Raw genomic sequence first — 23,743 nt, 5'->3', positions numbered from 1 at the left:
TTGAGAATTTCTGTAGAAGATTGTAATTATTTTGTTATCAATTTTTATTGTTTGCTTGATTTGTTACAAACGATCAAATCATTGTAAATATAATACTTCATAAATTATAAGTTTTAAGTATTTAAAGAAACTGGCAAGATACAGCCAGTTTCCTATCCCATTCCTCATAGTCTTTTTAAAGAAAGGTAACATTAATTTATAACCTTTAATGATAAGTAATTAATAATAATCAATGAGGTGTAAATCGAGCAGTTAGTATAGTGTAAATTTTAGATCCTAAAAAATGAGAAAAAGTTCAAGGAGATTATAATACATTTTGAGGAAGGTGGCGTTTCACGCGACACAGGTATATTGATTGTGTGTGTAGGGTGGCCGGCATGAGTAAAGGCCGACGAATGGGACACAATTTTCGTAACGGCTTTTTGCGAAACTTAAAACTGTTCGGGTAGACTGAACGATGAGCATGAATGTGAGATGATGCCAGGCACGTCTCGCAAATTGGGAACTTCGAACGGTGGTAAAAACCGACTTCCTTTCAATTGTTTTTAATCTTTCTACACAATATCGATGTCGATGTTTCTGTCAAGGCTGGCAGATGTTTAATATATCTTCGCGATTCGATACGATCAAGAGATGCAAAGTGTATCAACAACATTTTTAATGCACGATTATTCTGATCTTAATGAAAATACATCCACGTGGCTACGTGTGTACGGAAGTGAATTTCATATCTGTTTACTACTGGATTGACAGGTGTCTATGTTCTGTTAGTTTTGAACGACGATTATTAATAAATAATTATTATTGTATAGCATTACACATTGATTTTAAAAGATTAAAGAACATTCGTTATATTGCTTTTGTTCTATTTATATTGATAGATATTTGTAAATAATGTTGCTTAAGATAAGTTGTTCATGTAGAAATAAAACGTTTATTTTGTAAACATTCGTATTTTTGTTATATACATATATATTCATATAGATATCTTTTGAATAATATTATGTTCGTGAGAAAACTTATTTTCTACTAGTTGATAATTTTACTTTAGTATCTATGAAGTTCTTTTTATTTTGTTGACAGAGTACATATAACTTCTGTATTGGTAAAGTGATATATATAAGCAAAGTATATATCTTTTACATGTAAAAATCTTTATTTATTAAATAGGCCCTGAGTGGGACACTTTAATGGAGGTTCACCATGAACCAATTGAAAAAAACTATAAGTTACTGGAAGAAATTGGAAAGTAAGTCATCATACAATGTACAGTTTGCATTTATAATAAATATATGAAATTACAAATCTACATATTTATAATTTACAGAGGACAGTTTGCAATAGTACGGAAATGTATGGAAATAAAGACTGGAGAGTTTTATGCTGCCAAAATTATGAGAAAAAGACGAGTTGCCAGAGGTGTGGCAGCTGAAGACATTGGTAGATATTTTTGCATATTTGATAATGCTTTTCTTACATAAATAATTGTTGAATTTTTGTTTTAGCTCGAGAAGCAGGTTTATTAGCACGACTAAGACATCCAAATATTGTTTCATTGCACAAAGTTGTTGACACAGGCACAACAGTTGTTTTACTTTTAGAATTAATTTCAGGAGGAGAACTTTTTCATTGGGTACCGTCTGGTGAATTAGAAGCTGCACATGTGGTTTGAATTTTTTTTTTAGTAAATGTAATTTAAAATAACTAATATAAAACAAATACTCAACAATGTAAATTTGTATAGGTTCGTCAAGTTCTAATGGCTCTTAGTCATTTACATTCTCATCAAGTTGCTCATTTAGATATCAAACCTGAAAATATCCTGTTATCAACTCCACCGCCAATGCCAAATATAAAATTAATAGGTAAGTTATTACATTAAGGTTTAGATGTGAATGTATTGTTTAAAACATGTAACAAAAATTTATGTATTTCAATATACAGATCTAGGTCTTTCACATCGATTAGTACCTGGATCTGAACACAGAGCATTATTTGGTACACCTGAGTTTGTTGCTCCTGAAATTGTAAATTATGAACCACTCAGTTTGGGAACTGATCTTTGGGCAGTTGGTGTTTTAACATATATTCTCTTAAGTGGTGCATCACCATTTCTAGGTGAAGATAAACAAGAAACTTATGCGAATGTTGCTGCTTGTCAATATCAGTTTGACAATGAATATTTCAGTACAGTATCTGAAATTGCCAAAGATTTCATACGATCCTTGTTGATCAAGGATCCAAAGTAAGTATGAGAAATTTAGAAGCAGTGTTAGAAAGTTTAATTTTAAGATATATAATGATTTAAAATGGAATGAAGTAACAATGAAAAATTTGATTTTCAGAGAAAGAGGAACCGCAGAATCGTGCCTTAAACATCCTTGGATCCTCACGGTCTGTTCCTGAAAGCAATATTATAATTTCCTTTGTAATTGCCAGAGCTGACTATCATTTTTATTTTCTATCATTCATATTATTTTTTGATTTCTCATGAAATAATGTTTATTTATGTACATCGCATAACGAATGTTAGTAGCATTTGTACAGTTACATACCAATTATATATCATGCATATACATTATTTCTTACAGAATATACATAAGTTAAATGTAACAAATTTTTTTATTGAATATATGTACCTTAATTATTATGTTTTAGAAAATATAATTTTTTACATAGTACTATATAATATAGAAATGTTATTCATGTTGATAATTCATTTTTAAGGAAACGTTTTTATTGGCATTTGTATATAAATATATGACTTCGTAATTGTATATTGTAATGTAATTGATCATAAAACACGATATACATAAAATACATACATAATATGTAGATAAAATAATATAGTATTGAATAGTTGTGTTTGTTTGTTTTTCTATAGGAATCAGAAGCCTCTCAAGGTCTTGGTGGAGCAATGATCAGTGCCGTTAAACGAGGCTGTGTTGAGGCTGTGTCTCAGTTACTATTGCAAGGAGCACCATTGAATGTGAAAGATTCTGTAAGATTCTTTTCGTTATATACGTCCAAATATAATATAAATAAAGTGTGAATAATTTTGTTTTTTAAACAGAAAGAAGATACGCTTTTACATATAGCTTGTGAAGCAGGTGATGAAGGAATGGTAACTTTTTTAATAGAGAATGGAATAGACTTGGATACACCGAACAAGAAAGGCTTAACACCACTACATGTGGCTGCTAGATATGGTTTCATTAATCTTGTTAGACATTTGTGCCTTGCTGGTTGTGATGTTGATAAAACAAATCGTGGAATTAGAGCGGATGTGACAGCAATCAAATATGGACATCCAGATATTGCATCATTGTTGGATAAGCTTCGAAATGTATGTTATTAAAATGGTCTATTTTTGTTATATTTGGTATTACATTAATGTACTTATTTAAAATTATAGCCCATTCAACGTGAAAATTATATTAAACAGTTACAACCAACACACAGACCAATAGATCGTTTACACATAAGACTCTTAGGACATTGTGCATCAGGAAAATCATCTTTAATAAATTCTTTAAAATCGGGTATTTTTAGTTTTGGATTTTTTAGAAGATCAAGAAGTCAGAATTATACTACAAAGGTATTTATTTTTAATACTTTAAATATAAAGTAAAGGTATATATTATATTTATTTGACACATTGAGAGCGAAAATTATTTTTACTAAAACTAATTTTATAGAGGGAACCAAGTATTGAATTAGATGTAACTAGTAAGCATGGCTCACTTAGTTTTGAGTACAGTGACAGTGAATATGAAGGTACACAAGGAGTAGAATGGAGTCGCGGTAACGTAGGTAAGGAACATAACTAAATATTCTTATTTATGATTATATGAAATTACATATATTTATAAATTTATTAATTAATAAGGTGGTGAATGTATCTTTTGGGAGTTATGTGGTCGGGAAGAATTTTTACCATCTTATCACTATGTACTCACTTTTCAACAACCTGTTGTACACCTTATTACAGTTAGTCTTAGAGAACCACTCACTATACAACTTCAGCAAGTAAAATTTTGGCTACGATTTATTTCAGATCGTATTGCATCAACTAATTTTGGTAAGTTTAACGATCTATTTATAAGGAAGAATATAATTATATTTATATATTTATTAATAAATTACATGTCTTTGTCAAATATGTTTTTGTAACAGGTTTTGGTGGCAAATATAATGATGTAAAAGTAATCTTAGTCGGTACTTATGCTCCAGAACCTCTTGCTCCAAATACAAATAGTGCAAGCCTTCTTGCCTCCCTTTTACCTTTTTTGAGAGAGTTCGCATTAATTTTGGGAGATGAACCCCAAATGGTCGCAGTGGATGCAACTAATCCTTCTAGCCCTGGTCTGAAACTTCTAAGATCTTACTTGAATAATGCGAGGATGGAATTTTTAGAGGTGAATTATGAAAGTGACCATATTTACATTTTTTACACATACTACAAAACAAATTTTTTAAAAAGTATTATTACGAGTCTCTCAGTTTTAACCGAGTTTCCATAATAACTCGTAATTCTTTATTAAACTCAATCAAATTTAAAGATTTAGATATTTGAAATTTTGAATTAAATTTTTAAGACACACCAATTTAAGTAAACTATTGCATGTCATCATACATAATATCAAATTAAGATCATTGTATGAAGATCACTTACTTTAAATTAAGAATGTAGGATGTAAATCATATGTGAATATGTTATTGCATTAGTATATTGATGATAATTTCTTGTGAAATGAGAAAGATATTTAAGGGAGTAAACATATTTGAATATTTATGATTTACATCTAGGAATCTCAGTTCAACACGAAAATCTACAATCATTTCATGCTTGGTTGCACGAGCGACTCGTTTAGTAAAAAAAAGGTCAATTGATATATCACTAAAAAATTGATGCCAAATATACAAAATATTAAAAGGTTTAGGTTCAGCTTAATATATTTGTGTACATAATTATACTTCCACATCTTTTTACAGGGATATCGCCAGTGTTTGTACAGCATGCAATAAATGTGTGCATTAACATTTTCAAAACGATTCTGATCAGAATCGAGTCATTTCATTTGCATAGTGCCAATTACATTTAAACGATTCACGTCTCTTTGATTTCAAATCCCGCAATGTTAATACTATGTTGAACAAAGCATTCATTCCTAAATATGATGCAATCCTTTTTGTTGAAGTTATGATTCAGTAATCCATGGTCATTTCATGATGCATGGTTGATTTAATATATATGTATAAGTAATTAAGCTCACCAAATATAATACTTCGTATTATCCATAATTTTCAATTAAAATAATTATTTGCGACATTTAATCAAGCACATTCTCTAAAAAACAAGTATTATAAGTAAAATTTCTCAAATCTGCTGTCACTTTATCACATAATCAATTTACTAACGACATATATTTTAGTTGCTGATTATTTGGTCATTAACGTTTATTAACATCAGCCTTACTGCATGCAATGCATGATGTAGGAAGGACCGGAAGTTGCAGAAAGTATTCTCCGACGTGACACGCCGCGGGCTGCGGCCTCGTACGTGCCCTTGGCGAATCTTGATAAACAGGTCGAACTATTTCTCAATTCCTTTGATAAAAGTGATGCGTATAATGAAGCTGTAATTTATTTAATAATTACTCTAATGCTTTATCCCATTAATACATACGTGCACTACTGTCCAATGCAATTAAGAAACTACTCTTGTATATATTTTCTGCATCAGTGTATTATTTAATACTTTTCCCTTGTATTTTATTGTTAAAGATTCCATAATTTTATTATAGAGTGCACTAGTGTGGACTGGTCTTGCTGAATCTTGGAGATCATACATGCAATCATTAGAAGTACCTCCAGTTATGCTAACACAGGAGGAATTTTTGAAGGAAGTGAGAAAAATTAATCCATTAGTTTCCTTAGAGCACTGTAGACACCTTGGCTTACAATTACAGGTTTCTGTTCCTACTGTTATATCTTTTCCATTTAGTTTTTGTTCTTGATACATTAATTAAGATTTAATCTTCAGAATTTAGGAGAATGTATGCTTCTTCCTGGGAATTTAGTAGTTTTAAGTCCAGAATGGTTTTGGCAGGATGTAATAAATTGGCAATTAAGCCTAGAACAGAGAGGACGTCTTGGTGGTCGTACTACAGGGGTTTATGCTTTAGAAGATTTTCAGGCTCGTTGTCCTTGTCCTGCAGGACAAGCTTTACAAGCTTTACAGGCTGTAAATTTATGTGTGCCGGTATGTATTTAAATGTCTGCATTTTATTCATAAGATAAATTTATGTTACTTTATTTCAGTGCGAGGTGGATGACGATGAAGTAGAATATGAAATACCATGTTTAAATCTCGTCGAGCGTTTACCAGGATTATGGGAACCATGGAAATCTTGCTCCAATGTTTTACCTCATACTGGTCTTCGCCTTTCTCCATCTGAAGCACCCTTATATCATTTGACTGCAGTATTTCCACATTTACAAGTATGTAAAAATAACAAGCACTTATGTAATTTTATAATTGTAATCACATTTTTGATAATGATGCTATATAGGCACAATTGAGGAAAATTACACAAACATGGGATCCATCAAATTCAGATTTATATCAATGGTGGAGAGGATCAAAATTATGTATTGGTCCTTGTGAAAGTATTATTACTTTCGAAGAAGAAGAACAAAGTTGTATAGAGATAAGAGTACGTGGACCGCGAGGTACCAGTGCTCAATGTTTCGCCCTTTTCAGCATTATTCTCGATGCTATTGAAACAACGATTGAATTAGTTGCTCCTGGCATGTTACTTGAAAGACATTGGTTAAGTCCTAGTCAACTTCGGGAATATGATGAAGTTAGTTATCTAATAATAGTTAAATAAGAAAGTAACGCAATATAAAAAAGGTGTACTTAATGTTTTTTATGAAATTTTATAGGTAATACATTCTTGGGAACCAGCACCAGTTATATCAGCTTTAATTGATAAAGGTCTTGAAGAAGCAACACTCAAAAATCCTTTAAATGGTCAAGAAGAAACTGTATGGGAAATAGTAGGTTGTGGGCTACCTTTAATAGAAAGTTGTCTTCCTGGACCAAAGCAACCAATAAAACAAGTCAAGTCTGCTGTACAAAGAAGATTGGCGCAAATGCTTGATCCCCCCGATCATCATGGAAGAGATTGGTGTTTACTTGCTGTGAGACTAGGTTTGGGAGATCGAGTCGCGCAACTAGATAGTACAGTAGACAGTCCAACGTTAAGGTGAGACAAATTTGTAGTAATTATTTATTATAATCTTGAGCAGCTAATCATGTATTTCGTGCAATTTATTATTTGATAGATTGCTTAACACGGCAGGTGCTGATTGCACTGTAGGATCTTTAATACAACAACTACGAGCTCTTGATCGGGAAGATGCTGTACATCTTTTGCTCTCTTATACACCGACATATATATTGTCAACAGCTGCAGACTCTGAAACAGGATCTAATCTTTCTAGATGACAATGTTGCATTTATCAATGGTGCATTAATACTTTTTGAGGAAGATGCATTTCTGAAGGAAACTTTTATCCTCATTATGGGTTTGATAGACTTATTACGTCACCGCTTCCGCCCAATATAAACTGTGCATTGCTCTTTAAGCTAAGTACATACATAATAGTACATTCCTTGTGTACATCTTTAGAAATGCACATGCACCCATGTGTACTTTTATATCAAAATATTACAGCACATTTTAAGCGGCACAAAATTCTTTTAATATATTCTTTTTAATATATACATACACACAAACACATACACACACACACATATATATATATAGTTAAAATGTTGCATAAGTTGCATAAATTTCTGTCCTTTCTTATGAGCTCTTATAATTCTAAAAAAGATATCATAATTTAAGTATACTTGTTAGCATAAAATATATTTACAATTCTGTGTTTCTGTTAGGTTTGCAAATATTTACTTAAGGAGATATATATAAAACGAAGTTTTAATTTATAATATTTAGAATCTTTTTAGTTGTGAAACATTTATAAGCATTTGTATTGTGATATTATATTGTATGATTAATTACATTTCTAATCAAATTTCTTAAGTAAATTTGTATTAGACAGAATAATTCTAAATATTACACATAAAACACATTTACACATTATATAATACGATATTATCGTATTTGATACTAATATTGTTTTGAAAGCTTTACTTGATATGCATATATATTATATGTCTTGCCAAAACTCAGTGTCAATATACGCTGCTTTTTATGATATTTAGAAACTATTTATGTGAAAAAAGGAGTGAAACAGTTCGCACAATTGTTTGCTTTTGGTAAATTTATGGAAGCTCCATTCTTATATGGACATTTTTTACTAAATCAACATTCCTAAAATATTTATTATGTGCCATAAACGAGATTTGCTCATTTATACTTATAAAAAAAAAAAGTTGGAACGTTCTCTAAAAATTTCTAAATTTCTAAATTTCTAAATTTCTAAACTGATCCTTCTGCTGATGTTCGTGGAAATAAAACACTTTCTTATTAACGATTTGAAGCTTACGATACAAAGGATCATTGTTCAAAACAATCTCAAATAATGACAATGGATTTTGACATAAGATATTATTCATGTTTTATAGGCACAAAAATATTACACAAGGCGCACTGTTCATGTGCAACGCACATGAATGTATGTATATCATTAAAAACACTTGCTGTTCATCGAAAAACTATTCTTTGAACATATCTATTGTGTATTAACTTTATCCAGTGAACACTGCTTATACATAATATGTTGAATAGGATATGATTTTTATTCCCATCTGACATAATACAATGTTTGATACGGATCTCAAATGTATGGGAATAATTGAACATGATATGAATATAAGAACAAGACAAAAGTAGTGTATCTAGTTATAAAATATCTAAAAAGTTAGTTCTAATTTGCTCTTGTAAAATGTATCTAAGATACTTCTGTTATCTCTGTGTTCTATGCGTATGTATTTACTATACAATGAACATTTACTATGATGTTGTGTGGTACATGAATTCTCTAATATTTTGGTACTGAATCATCTTTTCGATTTTGGAATTTGGTCTTAAGTTTGCATTCTTTTATGCACTGTGTTCATCATGCATTTATACATCGACGTTTGAAATATTAAACGTTTTAATATTGTACATTACATAGAGAATTGTTTTCGTAATGCGTACGTTAAGTTACAGACGAACATTTACTTTTGAAAGTTTTGTATTGTTAATTAATTATTTAGTAAAAGGGACATTTTGCAGAATGGGAAATTGAAAAATATAATAAATATAATTACAATCGGTCTTTATTTATACCTTGTGAAAAATAGAAATATAGTAATATTGATTTTGTTGAACTTTGTAGTATTTACAATTTTCTAGTTTTTATAATAACCTGGGTGTTTATTGAAAACTGCTCTTTTTAAACCTTTTAAAATCATAATTGAGAGATCATGTCTGATCAATGACATCATTGAGAGACTGTATTCTTCAAGCTATAATCAAAATTGATATTGAAATAATCTACTAGTGTCGTAAAACAATTCTGAATATAAGAAAAGAAAAAAGAAAAGATAAACGAACTGCAAAGTGTCGAAAAGTTGCGTTCAATTTTGTTCATCGCGTAATGACTTAATAAGTTGTATTTATATTTCTTATCCATACCTTTGTAAAAATGGTCGATAATAATAGGAGTGAATATACATTCTGAATGAAAAAACGTATATGCTGCGCATTTATTTGTAACGACAAGCGATGAAAAATATACTAGCTGAACGAGATGTGTAATTATTCCTTTTATACAAGGAAAGATGTCAATAAAGCCATGTTGCTTCATAGATGTATTTTAATTTATCATGAGCCCAACTAATCCTTTCATAAGTTCAACTTTCTATAAGAAAGTAACATTTTCGATGTAAGCATAAAAAAATATTAATACAAAGTATATTAAATAGAGTATATGTGTATTTCACTATGATCGATAGTAAATATACTTTATTAAATTAATATATGCAGCTACAATGAATTTTATTTTAATATATAAAAGAATTAACGTACCGTTTTGGATAATCAAGACGACAGAATTCCCGCGTTTACAACGTGTAATGCACGTTATAGTGAACGACATCGATTCGATGGATCGACAGGGGTCGCCGTTGGGAGCGGGAAAATACAAATATTAGAAAGACAACGTGGACGATATGGCGCGAAATTAGACATTTTTCAAGATAACGGAGAACGGGAGAATGTTTATCTCGGTATGGTATTTATGTAGACTAGGTTACGTAGCCGACAGGAAACAAGAACGGAATTCCTTCGAGCCGAGAATAGCATAAGGGAGGTGGAGATCGCGTTTCGTTGGTAGTCAGTGCGACGAGCAGCAATCAGCCAGTAAAGAGCCGAGATAAAATCGGGACGACAGCCAACAAGGCGACAAGCAATTATAGAATTGGATTGGATCGAGAAGTTCGAGGAGGCCTGCGACGCCGGTTTCGTTTTATTTTAGCTTAGCTTTCGAAGGCATCCGGTTGTGCATTCTCATCGCGGATCGTCGCCACGATTACAGTGAGTGTTGTCCCCCTTTTAACTCTAACTTGTCTTTTCTTTCGCGCTATTTGTTATTAAATGTTGCTTACCGGTGAGTAGCAACAACGGCTTGGGTGCCGTATGAGAGCTAAATCGCTCGTTTTTCATATCGTGCATCGTCGAACGATACTGGCTGAAGTAAGTACTTCGTTTCGTATTCGTATAAACTATATCAAGTTTAAATGTGCTACCGCATCGTTTTTTATTAAAAAGAAACAGGTTAGAGATATTTTTCGTTACTCTTCGCGAGCGTATTTCTCATGGCGGTTCGATTTTATAGTAGCGTTAGCCTAATTGTAGATATGCAGTAGATACGGTGCGATTATAGTCAGACCAAAGCAGAGTAACGCTACTTTTAATTTGAACGTTGTTATATTATCAACTTGTATTTATTCCTGATTAAAGATTAAAATAAGAAGTAGATTAAATAACAATTCACGAATTTATAATGCTACAGATGCAACTTTGATTAATGATAATTAATAATAATAGTGTACTGACAAATTACGCGTTACATTAGTGTAATATTAATAAATCAGTTTATATATGTATATATATCAACATTAATGAATTTATTAGGTTTAAACTGCCGACAAAGAATAAGCGATAAGAGGGGAGAAAAACACAGACTATCATCATGGAGGCGATTAAAAAGAAGATTGCGGCGCTGAAGCAGGAGATGGACGCCGCTAATGAAAAAGTCGAAGCAAATGAAGCGAAAGCAAGATCAGAGAACTTTCGAGCGGATAAGCTGAACGACGATGTAAGGGATTTACAGAAGAAGCTGGCGCAGCTTGAACGAGATTATGGAATTACCAAGACGAATTTAGAGCAATCCACTGCCGACTTGGAGCAATGTGAAAAATCTTGGTCTAAGGTGCGTAAAGACATGTGCCATATTGATTTACGAAAGTCGATATTGTGTAATTGATGAATGATGTTAATAGGCAGAGCAAGATCGAACTACGTTGACCAAAAGGGTACAAGAGATCGAGGCAACGTTAACGAAGAAAGAAGAGTTGCGTCTTTCTGCTCAATTGAAACTTGCACGTGCGACAGAACTTGCGGACGATGCTCAAAGGTTTATATTACAGTTTACTGAAATGCTCTTAATAAGCGATAAATAAATATCGTTCGTCTTAGCAGATATTCTTTGTCATATTTTATATCTTTATTATCAGATAACTCGGAGAATTTTTATTAAAATTTAAGTAACGTATTGTAAAGAAAACATTTTTAGGGTAGATGAATTTGTCGAATAATATTCTGACACATCATAAACTCTGTAATTAGCACGAATGTTTGAATGCGTGAATAATAAACGAATCTTTCTTTTTGTCGTAGAATGTGCAAAGTACTAGAAGACAGAAGTCGGCTGGACGAGGAGCGCATGGAGAAATTAATGCACGAATTGAAAGATGCAAGATTAATCGCCGAAGATGCGGACGCAAAGTCTGACGAAATATCGAAGAAGTTGCAATTCGTTGAAGAAGAACTGGAAGGCGCTGAGGAGAGAGTCAAAACCAGCGAAGCGTTTGTATAATTATGTTACTCTCTTTTTTCCACGATTCCCATACCATTTTCTTTATACGTTTAAACGCATTTGCAGAAAAATCGTAGAACGAGAGGACGAGCTTTTCATTGTGCAAAATATAGTAAAATCTTTAGAAGTATCCGAGGAAAAGGTAATCATCCTTTACGAACTATGTATAGTATGTAAATTTTAAAGTAGCAAAATTCGATCAACTCAAAGAAGTTTCCTTATCATATATTTCGTATTACAAATCAGCTTTACCGTGTTAAATTTTTTAACATACTTTTACATATTAAAAATTATTCACTTAGGCTAATCAACGAGTGGAAGAATTTAAAGTACAACTGAAACAGTTAAAGAAAAAATTGAGAGAGGCTGAGAAACGCGCCGTCCATGCTGAAAGAACGGTGAAGAAGTTGTTGAAGGAAGTCGATATGAAGGAAGGTAGGGTGTTTAGTAGATGAAGACCTACCTTTTTTTCGAAGGCAATATTTTCCAACGATCGCTGTGTTTTAGACGAACTGAGAGAAGAAAAGGAGAAATATAAGGCAGTCTGCGACGACATGGATGCCACATTCGCAGAAATGACAGGATATTAAGGCCACAGAAACGGACGGAGTTCCTTTTATTTTGCTATTCTGAGCTTCTTCCGCTTATTCGCTACATTTAATAATGGACATCAGTCGGCTGTACTCAGCTACGCTGATTTGACTCGACTCGTTATAGTGTACCGTTAAAAAAAGCTTTCAATGGTGCTTCAAACATAATTTGCTATGCGAAATTGTGCAATTAACATAGCAATTAGAGAGCGTACACTGTACTAGTTTTCCGTTAATGTAATGCTTTGCTTCAAGCTTAACACTCTATAAAAGCTTCGGGGCCAGAGATGATTGGACTGATGGTGTTATAGTTGCTTCAGAAACAAATAGTCTCTTTTTGATAGAATTAACGGCATCGCCTATTTTTCTTTCAGAGACGATGAAGAGGAGTCGGTGAATATGAATGCAAGCTCGATACTGCATCCTCTTTTTATCATTGTACGCCAAATCTGTATTTTCAATAAACGGTATTTAAAAAAAAAAGAATTCTTCATCGTAGTATGATTTATGAATTAATTCAATACCTTGTTAAATCCTATCAAATAAAGATAATATGAAAAGCATAAAGAAAACGTATACAGGGATAAACGATATCTCTTTTATGATTCATAACTGAGAAATAGAAACATAACAAACTATATACTGCTAACTTTTTATAGATAAATTTCTAATTGCATATTCTCATATTATAAAAGAGAGACGTAATCGGGTAAGATTTTATTTTTCACCTTTTAAAACATTTCTTATCTCTTCTTTTTAATGAATTAGTAGTTTTTAATAAATGCATTTGCAGACAGAGAATAGAATAGAATAGTTCTATCGTAGAATAGTTCTATCGTATCGAGTAATTTTTTTTTTATACGCATAATGCGATAAAAACTGTATAAACTTTTTTAGCAACAATATTTTAGGATTTGTATGTTCGTTAATGCTCGAATCCTCAGCTTTGTGTCAATTGAACTATTGGAAGAGCATAAACGTCTAGAGAAGTCGAGGAATTCGTTTGCGTCTAACTAAAGAAACTGACTATTAGGTTCTTTTGCATTTCTTTGAGTCTATAAAGCATTGTCCTCGTCGGTCACGGAGTGCAGTAACCCGCGAGCTTTGCTTTGAAAGACCGTGCAATCATATTATCTTTACGAATTTTATTTTTAATATATTAATACGTAAGATCATAATTCTTTCACAAATAGGGTGAAACGTTTTGTTCGACATTCTGTTTTAACGTAGTGTGAAAGTGTTTTAAATGGATTAATAATAGCCTTAGAATTAGTGTAATATCGGAGTAGTAAAAAAGTGTTTCCAATATATGAACTTTTGACGCAACTAAGTTCCCTAATTTTCAATACTTAATCGTTCCTTCTTTAAAATATCGATTCATGTGTGTCGAATATTCCCGTTTTTATTAAATTTTCCAACATCTATATCTGTACAATTAGAACAATGTTCTCTCTTACATTTGAATTCTTCTATTTATAAAATATTCATTACTCTTAAAGAAGAATGGAGAAAAAATACTCCAAGATTTAATTAAAGATATTTCAAGAATTCGGGAAATTCATAGAAATACTTTTTATATATAGATTGCACATCAATAGTGTGCGTACCTTGATTAAAATCTTTTAATCAATTAAGATGACTCATAGTAGAATATTAACGTTTTTGCATTATCGAAGAACGATCCAGATTTTATTAAAAGAAAACAGAGTTTCGTTGATAAAAGATTTATTGATCGAATTTTCCATATAGCTTCGCGTCGAAACGTCGGTCGTTGTGATGAACGCGATTAAGAAACGCCTGCAAACGTTGAAAATCGAGAAGGATCTGGCGATGGACAGGGCCGATCTATGCGATCAACAGGCGAAGGAGGCGAATCGGCGAGAAGAAAAGCTGAAGGACGAAGTTCGGGAACTGGCGAAGAAGCTGGTGCAGATGGAACGCGACTTGGAACTGAGCAAAGCTCAGTTGGAAAAGTCGAATAGAGATCTCGAGCAAAAAGAGAGAGTTTATATCGTGGTTGGTGATTTGTAGAAACATAAAATCTTCTTTCGATACATTCCATAAATATTATAAATTAAAATAATTCTATTCTGATAAAAATTAATTTTTAATTTTTGGGATAACGATCATTTTTACGAAACGTAAGAATAATTAAAGATAATCTTTACGAATGACAACAGACGCAATCGGAGTTGGCGGTTCTGAACAGAAAGATGCAGCAGTGCTTGCAGAATTTGGAAAAATCGGAGGAACGCCGTTTGACGGCTCAAGCAAAATTGGCACAAGCGATGGAGACCGCGGAAGACGCGAAACGGTTTGTCCTGTGTGAAAGAAGACGAAAAGAATTTGATTAACGTTTGAGATTTTGTTCGTAGTAAATTGTTGCTTTTAGCATCTGCAAAGTTTTGGAGAACAGAAGTAAGCAGGATGAGGAAAGGATGGATCAACTGATGGCGCAGTTGAAGGAGGCGAGGTTGATCGCTGAAGACGCTGATACAAAATCGGACGAGATCTCGAGGAAATTGGCTTTCGTCGAAGATGAATTGGAAGCGGCTGAAGAAAGAGTGAAATCGAGCGAGGCGTATGTAGGACGAATCGTAAATCATTTTATGACAATTTTTTACAAATTTTAGTTCCATGTACCGTAAGTAATTTCGTACAATGATTCACAGCAAGATAATGGAACGAGAGGACGAATTGTTCATCGTTGGTAACATATTGAAATCTTTGGAAGTATCTGAAGAAAAGGTAATAATATATTATTTATCAAATATTTTTTGAATATTTATTAAAAACAATATGAAACAATAAAGTATCTTCTTTATATTTGAGAAATATATTTATTAATCGACGCTATAATATCGTATAATCAACTTCTTGATGGTTAAAAGATCCTGAAACAAAGTGCAAAAGATTGAAGTTAATAGCTAGTTAAAAAATTCCCATTTTGGAAATTTTTTAGGCTAATCAAAGGGTAGAGGAATTTAAAACACAGCTGAAGGAGTTGAAAGTGAAATTGAAAGCTGCTGAAAAAAGAGCCATCATCGCGGAGAAGATGGTTAAAGTGTTCTCGAAAGAGTTGGATGCAAGAGAAGGTATTTTTTACAATTCTTTTCATACTTTTTAGCGAAGACCTCCCTTGTCTGTATTTACTGTCACGCTTTTGTTTTTCAGACTTCTTATTCAGAGAGAAAGAGAAATACAAATACATCTGCGACGACATGGATTCCACGTTTGCTGAACTCACCGGATATTAGTCAAACTTTTGTAATATCGAACTCTGCTATTTTCTACGCCAGTGTATCCATATTGTATCTTTTCTATTAAAAGCCATGCTCGAACTTACTTATTCACGTATTTAAATTCAATCATAGAGTGTAAAGTAACCTTCGCTAATTAATTAATCCGTTAACCGAGTCGTTTTTTAATCAGACACTCTCGTAATCTCAAAGTCGAAGCTTAATAAAGATCAATTTGAATTAAGCCAGCTTTATTTTTTATACATATAAATATAACATAATTCATTTCTCATAAAAACGAAACGATAAAATAGAAAATCCCTAAATAAAGAAATTCTGACGATCAAGAGATCGACGATGATTAAGCGACGAATCAACTCGTCTGCCCCGGTTAACAGATTAATATTCATTTATCTAAAATCTTCAAGGAGTGAAGCAAAGAATCAACAAAGGTGATTTTCGTACAGTACTTTACAGGATATCAATTTATTTTATCGATTCTACGATCGACACAATGCTTCGAAACGCCATACCACCGACTCCAATACAATTTCAACCGTGGCATTGATAGTCACGTTACGTCGCTTCGTTTGCTTCGCAATTGTTTGAAACAGGGAGAAAGATCGCGACTTTTTCGACGGGGTTTTCCGACGTCCCTCCGCACGTAGCCATGCCACTCAAGAATAGAATCTCGATACGCAGACACACCCTCACATTCGCGCCTTCATCTCGTCTTTCTTTACCTTTTCTTTCAGTTCTTTATTATTATTATTATTTTTTCTTTACAACGATGCTAGTAGTATAGTTACAGTAATAATTGTTCGTTTGATTTGCTCACTCCCCACGCCTTCGTTCATTCGCAAACGCGGTCAAACCGGTGACGTAATCTCAAATACTCAATCGAAATAAAGACAGTTCCGTATGAAGAATCACGACCAAGGGGAGTTTGATGAATTTTTATAGAGATACACGAAAGATCTAGATAACTATATAGCGATACAAAGTCCATCATTGATCAATTTTTAGACTTTAGACGTTGTAAAGCTGATGCTTATCATTATCGATATTTTTCGCTAAAAGGTTTTTTGCTACGTCATTTTAGTTTTACATTTTACGTGTTGAGAATATAGTACTTATACGATACAATTGTACGACTAGCTTGGATTTTCCAGAAGGACGTAAAATCTTATATTTGTTATGTCGATGTTGATGAACTTCCATCGCTATTGTTTTTTAGATTTTTGCGTTACTTTTCATAACGTGTACCCGTGTGTAATGCGATTGTGTGTATTTCGAGGTGTTTTAAGTGACGTCACCGTTTTAACTGAAACGTACAGTTGGAAGCATCGTTCGTGGCTCAACGATTAACGCGGAGGAAATAATTGGCAGTAGAGTCGTGTGTGTTCGAGGAATTTCTGGCTCTTCATCGAACAGATATTCTTAATAAATAACGATTGACGAATAAAATCAAAGATGTATAGAAAATCTTATTGAATCTTGCAATAAATTCTTTAGATACTTCAATACGATGATTCGAATTATAGTAATCCGTTTGTTACATCCCAATATATAGTGGCTCTAAAAGTAAGCCAGAATCCATAACTCACCCCCCAGATCCTAGATCAATACTTTCAAGTATGTATTTTAAACTGTCAGTCCTTACAATACCTATATTATCTACATCGATAAAATAAAAGGTAAGCGTTCATTTAATCTCGAAAAATTGATTCCGATAGGTATGATTATTTTGAAAGATTATTTTGTCTGGAGCCAGAAATTCCCAGAAGTAAAAAACAATCGAATAGAAAAAGAATCCGGGCATATCGACGAATATACGGAGTCCTGGTTAAGCGGACGTCAGTCGGTCGGCGATATAAGCAAAAATGTACAAAAAACGTTATTATCGTCGCGATAAACGATACCCGCTTCCCGAAAATGATCTAACAAATTAATCGAACTCTACGAGTTTGATTGACGTGCTTCTCGATATATACATTCATGTATGTTGAACCGTAATGTATACGCTTACACGCGCTTTTAAGTACATATGTATATATATATTTATATAAATTTATATATATACGTATACCTATATGCCCTCGTCTTCGCAGTGTCGCGCACACTCTTGGAACTCAGGTTGGAATTTCGCGAAGGAAACGATTGAAAATTCATTATAAAGTTCGTCGAAAAAACCGCTCGTTTTTAAAATCCTAAAAATCTCGAAAAACCTGCTACCTGGTAATGATAAAAATCGCAATTGTAAAATTATTGTTTCCGGAAGTAGGAAGTTTGGCCATGATTTGGCACTATTCGAGTTAGTCTGCGGAATGGCAGTGTCGTGGTAGTATGTGTTTGCAACTCGTGGATTGCAACGTTATTTTTACTTTCAAATCAGTCTGAGGGAACGTACGAATTTGTCGCGGCTCGCGCGGACCGCGGTGCTTCGCCACGTTTCTATTTTCCATTTGTTCTTTGATTTCAATTTTAACGAGATCGATATGCTTCTTTCTTTTTTTTTTTCTTTATTTCAACCGTTACCGAAAAAACCTCGAAATCTGTGTGAGAACAGGTTCTTCAGATTGCTCATTTAAGAGCCATCGTCGATGCCACACGAACGTATTCGCGTGCAATTTGTTATTTCGTACTCGCCATCCAACCCATTAAAGTCCAAACGATATATATGTATATATAATTTATTATAATGTTACGTAAGATATTTTACCATCCCCAGTTAAACAAAACACCCTGTATATTATCCTAAAAAGACTAATGTTCTGATAATCGATACTGTTGTAATATCCAAACTGATGGAAAGAATACGTATCTGATCTAAAAAAAAAAACCAACTAAAGAGACGCTTTGATAATATAAAATCGATTGACGATTGGGTGTATAAAATTAAAAAAATGGAAAATATTACTTATCATATTGCGTTAATGCAATGTTGGACCTTAATGGGTTAATTCGAGTTTGATTATTATTTAATCAGAAAATAACGACCGTTTGGATCTCGAATATAATTTGAGTACGATTCGCGAGTCTTTCGGTCGAAGTGCGCGACATTCGAAGAGAGATGTTGATGTATTTAATCGACGAACGATCCAGAGTCGAAATGGTCGCTGTCGATGTTAGACTAGCGTTTTGTCGGCACGGCGAAAAATTTACAGAGCGGGAGAGGAGCGTGCGGTCCGCCCGCACGCGGAAATAATGCCTTACTTAGAAGTCTTAGGATTTAATAACGGACTTAAAGTAATCAACGGTGTTTAGACGTACGTATAAACTTTACAATGCAACAGAGCCCAACCTTCGACGAGCCCGTCTCGAAGACGGACAAACGCGTCTCATTGTTGTCTTCTAAAACGTACCACGAATAGTTTTACGTTAGCTCGCGTAAAACCGCGCCGAATCGGCACTCTCTTTCGGGTTTCTTCTCGGTTAATAACTCTCATTCCGATTCTAATACCACGCGCACGTATTTAACTGGACACAGGCGAGCACGGATCGAGAACGTGGAAAACGATGTCCGGCGATTCGTTCGTTGAAATTAGATCGAATACGAGCTCGTGAACAATCGCAATCGAACGGAGAGTAAGAAAATCAGTCTTACGAATTGAAAAAATCGCTTCTTTCGGTAACGAACGTTACACGAGCTTTGAACCGTTTGTTGAGATTCGTTGTTGCTCGAGGAGCATATTATTCAGTAAAATTTGTAATATTTGATGAGAATAAATAGTTGATGCGATTAGCTAACACAGTGAAAGATAACAAGATGACTAATTTCTAATGTTAATCATCGTTTGCGAAATTTAATATTTGGTTCATATTTAGGAAAAGTGTCAGTTAATCGGTACGATAGTACGGGATGATGAGTCAATTTTTTGATATAGCCGTGTTAAGGAATTTTTAAGCGTCGTAAATAGATGAAAAAGAATATTTTAGAAACAGAGAAATACATATAGCATCTACTGTGACTCATAAAATAAAACATTTCGCATATATACAAAACATAACATAAAACTCAAGAGTTGCAGTTTGTATAATGATCGAATCGATTGCGCCGGAGAAGTCGATAGAAAAACGAACGCAGAACGTAGTTGCAAAAAATAACGACGGACCTGTCTAGAATCGTAGAACGGACAGCGTAGGCCAGCGTGACCAAAATAAATGCTCCCGGTGTGCATCGAGAGGAGACAAGTTGTTTAGATCGTGACAATTAGTTACGTAATGATCAATTTAATCGACGTCGAGTAAACGTTTTTTCAATTGTGTTGTACCGCTTCTTTGTCATCGTTATTCTATTAATAATTACTTCTACTCGTCTATACCATTAGAATATCCAATCGGTCAACCGCACGAACGTTCAAAGCCGATCGTCCATCGTTCGAAGAAAGATCGAAACGCGAGATTTCCACGAATACAAGACGCCATCGTTTCCCACGATTCGCTGGTGCTCCAAGGACTTTCCCGTGCTCTGTTCGTACGATTAAGTCTTTGGTCTCGAATGGGTCGCCCGCCGGCAAACGAGTCGCAGCGGTCTGAGCAAATTGTCGTTTGGCACGCACTCTTACACGCGATTAACTCATTCAACTTCTTGACCATTCACTCGTTACGTACACGCACGCACGGATATAATATCTCGTTGCGTCATAGATAAAGAAGAGAAAGGTAAAAAGTTGTATAACTTGTTCGACGTTCCATTAACGAGAGATAACGAGTCAGTCGAATTATTTTTGTTAACAATGCACGTGATACAGTTCATTTCACGATATTTATTTTAATATTTCGTTTATTTAGCCTCTCTCCGTTATCTATGAGCGATTCATCTGCCGATATTCCCAGCAACGAATATAATTTAATTTTCATCTATAATCGACAGAGAGAAAAAGGGAAACGGACGCGCGTACTTACGCGTCACCAAGTCCTATCTTTCAACTTTTTTTTTTCTTTTTCATTTTAAATCTAACCACGTCGAAACATCCGGCGAGACACCAGATAAAAGGATTTTTTTTTTCATTTATCTAACTCTTTGGACCATGGGATCAAGAGAGGGAGAACAGAGATATCTTGGCCTACCACGGACAATAACGGGAAGTAGAGGAGGCACACAGAGGAAGAGAGTGGAACGAATTAAACGGCGATAGAGTAATCGGAGGAAGGATTATTTTGGGTACTCGGCCTTGACCATAGGGAGCTCCTCAGACCGAGTTTCAGCTTCTTCAAGGAGTCGATATCGCACTCAGCTTCGCTGAGTTCTGGCCTGTCGGAACGGTCGCCATTCCCTGGCACTACGTTTCCCTGATTGCCTCCGACGAATGTGGTCTCCGCGACCGATATCGGCGGTAATAATGTGCGTAGAGAGCTCCTGCTGGGAACATGCCATCTTACGGGACAGCCAAAGAAATGAACTTACTACGGGTGAGAATATGACATATATGAGTTTGCTTTTTTTTCAACATTGTTGGCTGAATCTTGGCCGTACAGAGAGTTTTATGAATATTGGATGATCTATGAACATGAACATGATACATGGCCTTTTTTTGGAAATCAAATTTGCATCATTATTTTATGATCGAGTTTCGCGTGTGATATGCTATGCGAGTATTCTACGTGTATCATTTGGGATTGAAACTTCGTAAAATATTTTGGGATTTGATAAGTTTGATTAAAAACTAACCCTTTAGATCTTAATTGTATACTATTCAGTTGTTATAATATAATGATCGCAAATTTTTTAACGATGTTATAAGTCAATGAATATATATTCTAATAAATTTACTTTTCTCATTTTGCCTCTATTATCTATGATGTTGATTTCATTCATTGCATTATAACTGCGTAATTGTTATATTGAAATCTTTCTGCATGAGTATTGTGTGTGTGACAATTTAAAAAGAAAACAATGTATCAAATTAATTACTGGAGAAACGCTCTGTACGATGTGTTACGAATACGAATCAATTATGAATGAGACGAATGATAATTTAACTAATGAATGTATTTAATATAAAAATATTAAAAATTAATGAAAGATAGATTATTTATCAATTACCTAGATCGTCCTCTTCGAGGAAGTGACTTCTGCTCTGACATGGGCGAGATGTCTGAAGAAGTGCTCGACGTACCGTGATAAATGAAATCGGAAACGGCCCGAACTAGAAGTAAAATTTTATTACTAAGGTATTATTTTATGAAGGAGTTGGATGGATGATTACGCATACTGTGTTTGAGTTTGCCCGCGTCCAGTTGGTTGGAAGACTCTGTGCGAGAGCTCGTCAACTGATCCGGGTCAGACTCGCTCTCGTCGGTCTCGACATCGCCCGGAGTTTGTTGCTTTCTCTGCTGTCGTCTCCTCGAAGAAACGCTCTTCATGCTCTGTGAATATAACACGATATGTAGGTCCAATAAAAATATAAAACCTGTGACTTCTCATCACATTTTACAAATGAATCACTACTTTAAGAAATATCATTAACATTAAAACGTATCAAGTAGAAATAATTGTATAAAACTTTACTTGCTTTTTTTTATGAACAAATAATAACAGGAACAGAACTTATTTATTTCCCCTAATATATAAAATATGAATTAATACGTGAAAAAGATGTGGAAGGGCCAATTTATTCAAAACAAATGTCTATGTGAAATTGCAATATGTTTAATACATATGTATGTATGCTAGTAATCAATAGTTACCTCATAACAATTAATATCGCGATTAATGTAGGAATTAATATATGTAATTAATGTTACGTTATTTATAATTAATGTAATGAATATATCGATCAATTAATGTAGTAAGCCCTGGGGTGGTACTAATGGTTGCATATATTACAGATTATAATTTAATGGGAAAATAAGAATTTAGTGCTCAATAAATTAATAAAATATTAACATTCTTAAGCTATTAGCTACTAATTTAAACTGTGAACTTACCGTCGCGGCAGGTGGAGGGCTTGCGCACCCTTCGGTCATGGCGTGCTCGTGATACATGAAACTGTGTAGCAGAGTGTTGTTCGGGTGGAGGCCGGCTGCTGAAGCTTCCGCCGCGCCTCCCAGTCCTCCCAACCCTCCCAACCCTGCCAGGCTTCCCCCGCCACCCTCCGAAAGCTGGAACGTAGCGTACGGCGAGATGTCCTCCGCTGTCTCTGTAACCCACCAGAGGCATTGCCTACCTTTCAAATCGCGTTGGGATGAATTTTTTATGTGAGAATCGATTTTTATCTGCTTTACTATAGAATGATTTTACTTTCATTTTGTAATTTCTCTGTTACAATTTCTAACGTGAACTATGATTCTTGAGAAGCAACTGGTTTCTTGAGGAGAATATCACGAGACTATCATCATCAATCAAACGCACCTCTGAATTTTTTGGTTTATTCTGTTAATAGATGTTTTTGAATGTATAGAATAAAATATCCAATAATGTAACTACAATAATATTCTTTTATATCAGAATACATTTTTTTATAATATTCTCCTGAGAGCAGAATTGACAAACACAGAATTGACTACAAATCTCTCTAATGAGTTCTCGTCACTATTAATTTAGAAATTTTAGTGATATCCTAAGTGATACAGTTTCTAAAAAGTTACAGAGGGTGGTCGATGAAGGCAGAAGCAATGCATGATGAAGTGTCGAATGAAATATGCAGTGGAACACGAGTGAAACATTCAAGATCGGTCGCATAAAGGGTAAAAAGAAAAAAGACGATGATCTATGGTGATGAAAGGAAG

At 33.9% G+C, this 23,743-nt stretch overlaps 4 protein-coding genes and 2 long non-coding RNA genes across 12 annotated transcripts in view; 3 read left to right on the top strand and 3 right to left on the bottom strand.

The window, feature by feature from the left end:
- Positions 1-113: 113 nt before the first annotated feature.
- LOC117166548 (death-associated protein kinase 1) lies at positions 114-9,889 on the top strand. Of its 5 annotated transcripts, XM_033350590.2 has the most exons (21): positions 114-517; positions 588-766; positions 1,171-1,249; positions 1,328-1,440; positions 1,506-1,666; positions 1,745-1,865; positions 1,945-2,245; positions 2,346-2,394; positions 2,885-3,001; positions 3,074-3,346; positions 3,416-3,598; positions 3,699-3,813; positions 3,890-4,081; positions 4,177-4,418; positions 5,501-5,590; positions 5,808-5,972; positions 6,047-6,265; positions 6,325-6,504; positions 6,576-6,869; positions 6,952-7,274; positions 7,354-9,889. In XM_033350590.2, the coding sequence occupies exons 2-21, from the start codon at positions 760-762 to the stop codon at positions 7,514-7,516; spliced, it is 3,387 nt and encodes a 1,128-aa protein (XP_033206481.1). In that variant the 5' UTR covers positions 114-517; positions 588-759; the 3' UTR covers positions 7,517-9,889. The 5 variants fall into 5 exon arrangements, with proteins under 5 accessions (XP_033206481.1, XP_033206480.1, XP_076480673.1 ...); XM_033350589.2 differs by lacking the exon at positions 588-766; XM_076624558.1 differs by having other exon boundaries at positions 114-766.
- On the bottom strand, positions 2,770-5,827 carry LOC117166552 (uncharacterized). The gene is made up of 4 exons (XR_004466259.2): positions 5,690-5,827; positions 5,422-5,610; positions 3,960-5,350; positions 2,770-2,999 (listed from the first exon to the last, which is right to left on the bottom strand). It is a non-coding gene; the product is annotated as an uncharacterized LOC117166552 (long non-coding RNA).
- LOC143303618 (uncharacterized) lies at positions 9,341-10,368 on the bottom strand. Its single transcript, XR_013060127.1, has 3 exons — positions 10,110-10,368; positions 9,717-9,942; positions 9,341-9,547 (listed from the first exon to the last, which is right to left on the bottom strand). It is a non-coding gene; the product is annotated as an uncharacterized LOC143303618 (long non-coding RNA).
- Positions 10,369-10,462: 94 nt separating this feature from the next.
- On the top strand, positions 10,463-13,256 carry LOC117166551 (tropomyosin). Of its 3 annotated transcripts, XM_033350595.2 has the most exons (8): positions 10,463-10,616; positions 10,698-10,775; positions 11,217-11,514; positions 11,585-11,718; positions 11,982-12,170; positions 12,247-12,322; positions 12,483-12,615; positions 12,688-13,256. In XM_033350595.2, exons 3-8 carry the CDS (start codon positions 11,275-11,277, stop codon positions 12,768-12,770), a joined length of 855 nt encoding a protein of 284 aa, XP_033206486.1. In that variant the 5' UTR covers positions 10,463-10,616; positions 10,698-10,775; positions 11,217-11,274; the 3' UTR covers positions 12,771-13,256. The 3 variants fall into 3 exon arrangements, with proteins under 3 accessions (XP_033206486.1, XP_033206485.1, XP_076480692.1); XM_033350594.2 differs by lacking the exon at positions 10,698-10,775 and having other exon boundaries at positions 10,475-10,616; XM_076624577.1 differs by lacking the exon at positions 10,463-10,616 and having other exon boundaries at positions 10,623-10,775.
- Positions 13,257-14,524: 1,268 nt separating this feature from the next.
- LOC117166574 (tropomyosin) lies at positions 14,525-16,115 on the top strand. Its single transcript, XM_033350654.2, has 6 exons — positions 14,525-14,786; positions 14,951-15,084; positions 15,163-15,351; positions 15,443-15,518; positions 15,733-15,865; positions 15,945-16,115. Exons 1-6 carry the CDS (start codon positions 14,547-14,549, stop codon positions 16,025-16,027), a joined length of 855 nt encoding a protein of 284 aa, XP_033206545.1. The 5' UTR covers positions 14,525-14,546; the 3' UTR covers positions 16,028-16,115.
- A 350-nt stretch (positions 16,116-16,465) lies between these two features.
- Dscam2 (Down syndrome cell adhesion molecule 2) overlaps positions 16,466-23,743 on the bottom strand; it is a 49,605-nt gene continuing 42,327 nt past the window's right edge. Inside the window, exons 26-29 of the mRNA XM_033350650.2 lie at positions 22,943-23,154; positions 22,228-22,381; positions 22,059-22,161; positions 16,466-21,389 (exon numbers count right to left, since the gene is read on the bottom strand). Of these exons, the coding sequence (XP_033206541.2) occupies positions 21,137-21,389; positions 22,059-22,161; positions 22,228-22,381; positions 22,943-23,154 (722 nt within the window). The 3' untranslated portion in view covers positions 16,466-21,136. The remainder of the gene's footprint in view (positions 21,390-22,058; positions 22,162-22,227; positions 22,382-22,942; positions 23,155-23,743) is intronic.

This window comes from Bombus vancouverensis, chromosome 2 (genome assembly GCF_051014615.1).
Source record: "Bombus vancouverensis nearcticus chromosome 2, iyBomVanc1_principal, whole genome shotgun sequence".
Classification (NCBI taxonomy): Eukaryota; Metazoa; Arthropoda; class Insecta; order Hymenoptera; family Apidae; genus Bombus; species Bombus vancouverensis.
The sequence above is the reverse complement of the archived record's forward strand: the minus strand, read 5'-3'. Positions and strand labels throughout refer to the sequence as shown.

What these genes read in the sequence shown, in the direction of transcription:
- LOC117166548 (XM_033350589.2), top strand. Translation starts at nt 475, where the DNA reads ATGATGCCAGGCACGTCTCGCAAATTGGGAACTTCGAACGGTG. An exon ending in TGTTGGATAAGCTTCGAAAT is followed by an intron (nt 3,347 to 3,415) that starts GTATGTTATTAA and finishes TTAAAATTATAG; the next exon opens with CCCATTCAACGTGAAAATTA. An exon ending in TGGCGAATCTTGATAAACAG is followed by an intron (nt 5,591 to 5,807) that starts GTCGAACTATTT and finishes ATTTTATTATAG; the next exon opens with AGTGCACTAGTGTGGACTGG.
- LOC117166551 (XM_033350595.2), top strand. Translation starts at nt 11,275, where the DNA reads ATGGAGGCGATTAAAAAGAAGATTGCGGCGCTGAAGCAGGAGATGGAC. An exon ending in GTGAAAAATCTTGGTCTAAG is followed by an intron (nt 11,515 to 11,584) that starts GTGCGTAAAGAC and finishes TGATGTTAATAG; the next exon opens with GCAGAGCAAGATCGAACTAC. An exon ending in TAGAAGTATCCGAGGAAAAG is followed by an intron (nt 12,323 to 12,482) that starts GTAATCATCCTT and finishes TTATTCACTTAG; the next exon opens with GCTAATCAACGAGTGGAAGA.
- LOC117166574 (XM_033350654.2), top strand. Translation starts at nt 14,547, where the DNA reads ATGAACGCGATTAAGAAACGCCTGCAAACGTTGAAAATCGAGAAGGAT. An exon ending in AGAGTGAAATCGAGCGAGGC is followed by an intron (nt 15,352 to 15,442) that starts GTATGTAGGACG and finishes AATGATTCACAG; the next exon opens with CAAGATAATGGAACGAGAGG. An exon ending in TGGAAGTATCTGAAGAAAAG is followed by an intron (nt 15,519 to 15,732) that starts GTAATAATATAT and finishes GAAATTTTTTAG; the next exon opens with GCTAATCAAAGGGTAGAGGA.